Below are 6,617 nucleotides of genomic sequence, written 5' to 3' on the forward strand. Positions count from 1 at the left end.
AAGCTAATTTATTCAAAATTGATGCTTGCAAAAATTCTTTACCAAGAAACACTTTTATGGTACAATTTTGGAAAAGGGGCGGGGCACCGCCCACTTATGATCACATATATGTATATCGGTAACCGTTCTACCAATTTGTACCAAACTCGGTGTGGTTATTGTGCTTGCCACATGAAAGCAAAGCGTTGAAAATTATTGAAATCGGACTAAAATTACGGCCGCTTTTCATATAACGGTAAATTTCAGAAATGCTTGAAACTTCAATATTTCGAAATTGAAGGACGCCAATTTACTCAAAATTGATACANCTTTTTATATGTTCACAATGGTTTTCTAATTAAATTTTTTTGTTATTTTTTTAAGAAAATATTGTGTTAGCTTTAAATAAAATCCGATAAATCAAAGTTTATGAAAATATAGGAAAATTCAAAAAATTTTCATCAAAATTTCAAACTTTTTAATCGGAATCTTTAGAACATTTTTGGGTATGCAGGTTTATAGCCAACGAAAATTGAGTGAATGAAGTACAAGTTTTAAGCGGCTACATAACAGCGTTGATTTTTTAAATTCTGTTTTTGTGACGCTTTTTTTTATTTAGTACCTAAGTGAAATTTATAAGAACTGGCATTGAATTTTCGCAATTTTTTGCGAATGATCTTCAGCATTTTATTTCATAATAAAAACATGCTTATGTTGAAAAAAGTGGAAAACTCCGTCAGCGAACAAAAAAATTATTCAAAATCAACATGACTTTTTAGCTGCTTGGAACTAGAACTTTATTATACGGTGTTCACACGAGCTGTTTTTACAGACAATTTTAGAAGCATTTAGTTGAGTCGAAATTGGCCGCCTTCTTGCAATACGTAAGCTTCAAGTTGTAGGTAATTTTCGTAAAATAATTTTATTATCTAGATCTCTACCTCTACCCCTGTTCGTTCTAATTACATTTATGTTATACTGTTTTCCTTCCTTCCTTTCCTTATGTTATACAGTTTTCTTCATTCATCCAACAATATATCGATACCAAAACTGATAAAAATATCGATGACAAATTCGATAAAAATTTCGTTAGCAAAATCGATAATATAATTGGTGGCAAAATCGATTAGAAAATTGATAAAAATATCGATTACAAAATCGATAAAAATATTGATAGCAAAATCAATAAAAATGTCGATAACAAAATCGATAAATAATCGATAACAAAAATCGATTAGAAAATCGATAAAAATTACGATAACAAAAGCGATAAAAATATCGTTAACAAAATCGATAGATAATCGATAAATAATCAATAACAAAATTGAAAAAATAATAGATAAAAAATCCATAACAAAGTCGATGACAAATTCGATAGAAAATCGATAATAATATTGTTAGCAAAATCGATAAAAATGTCGTTAAAAAAATCGATAAAAAATCGATTATTATATTTATAAGTCCTGAGAAACCCGGAAATCTCTAACATCGCAAAATAGTTACCAGATTGAGTCTCTGTGTCTCTATCTAGATATATCCTTTTCTCTATAATTACCTCTTAAAGCACCACAAATAATTGTTTTTTTTTTTTTAATGTGAGTTGCATTAAGCATCATGCCATCAGCTGCTTTTCTTAATGGCAAATAGTTACTAGTAAAAATCCAGTAAAACCTGCAAGTTCAGCTGTCATTTTTGTTCTCTCAATTTCAAATCAGTAAAATTATTACTGGATTTTACTGAATAATGCGTACGAAAACAGGCGTAATAGAAATTATATTTTGTACAAAATCGATACGTTGCCTGAATCCAATATCATTTACTAAAATTGCTATAGTTTTTCTCTTTTTAAACCGATTCGTAAAAAATTGTAGGTCTATATTCTTTGAAATTAATTAAGCTTTAACGTCACATGAAAACAAAGACAAGAAGGTTGTCCCTTTTGGGTGTAATTTAAATAAATTTACAGATAATTATTAAACTGATAATCTGATGAGAAAACATTATATAGCGGAGTGATAAAAAAATTGTATGACCTTTAAAGTGGTGGAAATGTTTTACGGTCAGATATTTAGAACTGTAGATTCTCGGAAAAAATTGAGAACGTGATTTTCCTAGTTTGAAAACAAAAAACGATAATTAGGCTAAATCTCAAAATCCAGTAGATTTTTTACATTTTTGGTTCAATACTTTAGATTTTTCAAAAAATAAAAAAAAATCGTCTCAAACTTGCGTTGGTTAAATGACTGACTAACTGACATTTCTGTAGGCGCACTCTCACTTATAAGCCATATTAGGAGCATAACGAATGTTGTTAGATAATAATTGTAATAAACAATTGACTTAAGTATTATGCACATGCAATAGTAGAAAACACTTAGCTCTACTTATTGAGTTAATTTGATAACATGAATAAATCATATAGCGCCAAAAGCAAATGAAATTACTTGCGCTCGAAATACTTGCATATCATAGAAGTGTTTATTTTCACTAAAGCCAAACATTTTGCATGAATTTTATTTTGATCCATTGTGTATCTGCATTTTATTTATGCTTTTTTGTCAATAAGTGTTGATTGATTTTTTATGGCAATGAATCTTAATGAAAGTAAACGTTCATTAGCGTCTATGCTTAGTTTTTGAAAAGCTATTATTAGATTTAAGTAGCTGAAATTTAATTGCTTTTGAAAACTTTCATGTAAAGATGTTATCAACCCAAAATTTTTTTATTCAAATATGCGGTTGTGCGCCAGGTTTGACACCCGCTTCGTAAAAACTAATTTCAATGAAAGTGCAAAAAATCGCGAGAACCTCCTTAATATTTGTTGACCACCATGGCGAACGTTTAGTAGACTATGATTCGAGGGTATGTACCTGGTTTATAAGGACCCGTAATGTTAAAAATGCCCCTGCCTGGCTGATTGATGTCCTCGGCTAAGGTATACGATGCACGGAACAAGCCAAGAAGTTGCCTTGCGACGCGCTATAGGACAAATTGTATTTTCTCTGTTAAAGGAAAACATATACGAAGATTTTAGAATAAGACTACGAGATTTAATCCTTCCTGTTGCAGTTTTGCGAAGCCCATTTTTTAACTTAATTTCATTTACTTTTTCTAGGCCGCCTACATGATCGTCGATGAAATGCACGAGGAGCACCCAGAATTATTGCGCGATCAATATTGGGAATGCGTTGTGCCAAAGGAGCTGCCATATACGGTCGCCTCAGAGCACTACCGCCGCGAAGAGCCCAAAGGTTCAGCAGAGAACTACAAAATAAAGAAAGAGGATGCCATGTATGCGAATATAGTGCCAGGTGGCGCAAAGCGGGGCCAAGTCGATGACGTTTACGCGGATTATGTGAGTTAAAGGAATAATTTTCCTTGCCTAAAAATATGTGTATCTATATGTAGGAATGTATGTATGTATGTATGTATTTTATGCTTGCCACAGGAGAGTGTTGATACACCGATGGTGGATCGCCGCAAAAATAATTGGCTGGTGCGACAACTTTCACGCATGGGTTCCATACGTAGTCAATCGACCGCCTATTCATCGAGTGGCATGGCATTCAATCGTAATCGCCTTAATTCCGTATACTCAAGTCCCGAGTCTGGCATGCCGGTCAACATATTACAACAACAATCGATGCAGCAACAAACGATGCAGCAACAGCATGGTGTACAAGCCACGCAAATGCAATCGAAACCAAGTTTCTATGGAAAATTTGTTAATCGTAAATCGCAACGCGCGCAAAAGCAACTGATTAAGCAAAGTAAGTTGGTGCGATTGCAACATTTAGTTAAATATTTTTTGTTTACTACTATTCGTGTGATTTACATCTATATTTTTCATTTTTGTTCCATTTATTTTCACCATACACCTGATCTACACTCCCACCGCAATTTACGCCCCAGATTCCAAGCTAAACGGCCTCAATGCGAGCATTCCCAAAGCACGTCCACGCATTCCCACACCCGATGTTACCAAAGAGTCTGGTGAAAAAGATTTGAATGGTAAGTTCATTAACGGTACACCATTTGCTTTAGCACACACCCACTCAAAATTCAATTGCACCCATAGCCACGAAAACTGTCATTATGACATCACAGTTGAGCACCCCAACCTCCATGTATCCGTACACGAGCACGAACAATCAGGATGGACCCGTTTTGGGCACACTCTTGTTATCGCCCATTAAAGAAATGGATAGCTCATCTTCGAATAACACTCTGATTCCAGGGCATCCGACGACAACGGCGCTGGCACAAGCCGTACTGCCGCCCAATCTGAAGGATGTGAACTTTGGTGTTGTCTCACGTGAGTCACTGCAACTGAATGCTCTCATTTGTATAAAACAAAAATTATTTATTTTTATTTGTAGCGCCAGTTACCACTAACATCACTACACTTTCTTTCCCATTCACGGTGACCACCAGTTCCGCGGATACAATACCCGCTGGCACTTTAAATATTTTGCCTTTGGGTGGTACACAATTGCCGACCATAACCACCAGCGCCGCCGGCAGTGGTTTTGATGCCAACGATCTCATTACTAAAATTCCTGTCTCATTGGCAATACAGCGCTCCTCTTCGTTGCGTTCCATCAACGACTTTAGCGGCAATGAAAATCTGGATGTGCCGCACAGTTACAATGACAACACTGGATCTGCGGGCAATGGTGGTAGTGCTGGCGGCGGTGGTGGCTTGGTAGCCACAACAAATAATGCCATGCTCACCCTCAAGCCATTGAATAGTGGTGCCAATATTTCGCGCAATAGCAGCTTTAGTGCCAATTTAAACATAAATCTGCAGGATTCTTATATACTGGAGCGTAATTCATCGGTGCGTTCAGCGGCTGAGCCGACGGGCAGTGGCGCCGCCGAAGGCACAGCATCAGCGCGCCAAACGCATGGGGAGGGCGCTTTGACAAAACGCCCACCCGAGCCTGCCAAGGGCACTAAGGAGGTGTATGTGTAGAGCCGATTATTATCGAATAATCGAAAGGAAGGTAGGGCTCTACTACATATGTATGTAGGCAATGAAGAGTGGCACTTTAGAAGCCGATTTAATTTAATTGTTGTTAAGGGATTCACAAGGTGTCATAATGAGTCCATATGTCATAGATTAGGTTAGAGTTGCGGCTAAACTATGCTAAAATGAATCAAATTATTGTTGATGGCAGAGTCAACCTTAGTATATATTTGGGGGTTTTTGAGACAGAACTTGCAATTAAGTAAACTCATATGCTCCACAGATTCAATGGGCTGCTTTTTGCCATGGGTGGCAAAATTTTTGTCTGTATATATTTACGATTCGGGATGAGGTCCGGCTCTCGATTTAGGCCAATGTGTTGGAACCTTCTCTGGCAAACTCAACAGCAGGCTCATTTCGGGGGTTGAGATGACAGGTTTCCAAACTAAATCTACTTTGAACTCACACTAAGGAATAGGTTTGAGGGCATTCGTAGGGCAAGTTCTCATTGCCCTGTAGGACCGACACAGCTACATGTATCTGAATGTGTTCTGAAGCCTACCTACTTTAACATGACTAGTGTTTCATAAGGGTCGTCCGGCAGACCAGGGAACCCTTACATCGAACGTTAGTACAACTGCCGGTTACTATTATATTGTATGTCATAAATTTGTTGCCTATTCCAGTACACCAGATTTTAGTGACGAACAGTCAGAGTTAATCAGGGAGATATCTATTACTAAAGATATTATAAATGTGTGTACTAGAAGGTCTTCTGACGTCTTGGAGTACTGGAGCAGACTATTTATATGGATGAAAAATTTCGTAGCATCTACAAAACGTTTTTGATCGTTTGAATATTCGAAACATTAGGACAATACGACTGTTTTGGCAAAACGACAATTATGACAGCTTGTGAATGCCCCAAAATAGTTCTTTGAATGAAATTAGTGATAAAATATTTACAAAAATGTTATAACTTAGTTAGCTATTATTTAATTATGTTTTGAAATCGAAAATATTTGTGGAAACTTAAAAAATTGTATATTAAGTACAAATTAAAAAAGTTTATATGAACATATATACATAATTGTTAATTTTTTTTACAGAAATGCTACTAAAATTAAATGGAAAATTTTAATACGGTTTCATAAAAAAAAATAAATTTTTAAAAAGTTATAGTTGGTAGAAAAAGATATTTAGAACCAGAACGATTTTTAGAAAACATATACATATGTATGTATTTATACACAAAACTCGTACTTCATAGCTACAGAATACACTGGCGGCAGAAATAATAGACTCGTCGTACTTTTAAGAATTTTGGCTATATTTATTTAGTTAATTATATGTCTAATATTTTTTCATAAAAGCCTAGGAGTTATGTAACAAACGTCATATAAATCCGATTTCAAACTTTGAACAAAAATTATAAAAATTCGACAAATTTTCACCAAATGTTCAAACTTTTTATTTAGAATTTTTAGAAAATTGTCACAAATCAACGGTATTTTCTAGCCACTTGAAACTTGCACTTTATTATACTAAAATTAAATGGGCTACAAAACTGCATACCAAACATTTNGTTCAAACTTTTTATTTAGAATTTTTAGAAAATTGTCACAAATCAACGGTATTTTCTAGCCACTTGAAACTTGCACTTTATTAT

The 6,617-nt window shown here is 35.1% G+C and overlaps 1 protein-coding gene across 1 annotated transcript; it reads left to right on the plus strand.

Moving 5' to 3' along the window:
* The first annotated feature begins 3,079 nt into the window (after positions 1 to 3,079).
* On the plus strand, positions 3,080 to 5,413 carry LOC108381756 (probable serine/threonine-protein kinase nek3). Its single transcript, XM_017638160.1, has 5 exons — positions 3,080 to 3,334; positions 3,428 to 3,749; positions 3,892 to 3,990; positions 4,058 to 4,294; positions 4,359 to 5,413. Exons 1-5 carry the CDS (start codon positions 3,104 to 3,106, stop codon positions 4,952 to 4,954), a joined length of 1,485 nt encoding a protein of 494 aa, XP_017493649.1. The 5' UTR covers positions 3,080 to 3,103; the 3' UTR covers positions 4,955 to 5,413.
* The last annotated feature ends 1,204 nt before the right edge of the window (positions 5,414 to 6,617 follow it).

This window comes from Rhagoletis zephyria, unplaced genomic scaffold (genome assembly GCF_001687245.7).
Source record: "Rhagoletis zephyria isolate East Lansing unplaced genomic scaffold, Rhagoletis_zephyria_1.1 Rzeph_scaffold_23660, whole genome shotgun sequence".
NCBI lineage: Eukaryota > Metazoa > Arthropoda > Insecta > Diptera > Tephritidae > Rhagoletis > Rhagoletis zephyria.

Bases quoted from the DNA above. Each gene is read 5' to 3' on its own strand.
- LOC108381756 (XM_017638160.1), top strand. From the start codon at position 3,104: ATGATCGTCGATGAAATGCACGAGGAGCACCCAGAATTATTGCGCGAT. The intron at 3,335-3,427 runs GTGAGTTAAAGG...TGCTTGCCACAG, and splicing joins ATGACGTTTACGCGGATTAT to GAGAGTGTTGATACACCGAT. The intron at 4,295-4,358 runs GTGAGTCACTGC...TTTTATTTGTAG, and splicing joins GAACTTTGGTGTTGTCTCAC to CGCCAGTTACCACTAACATC.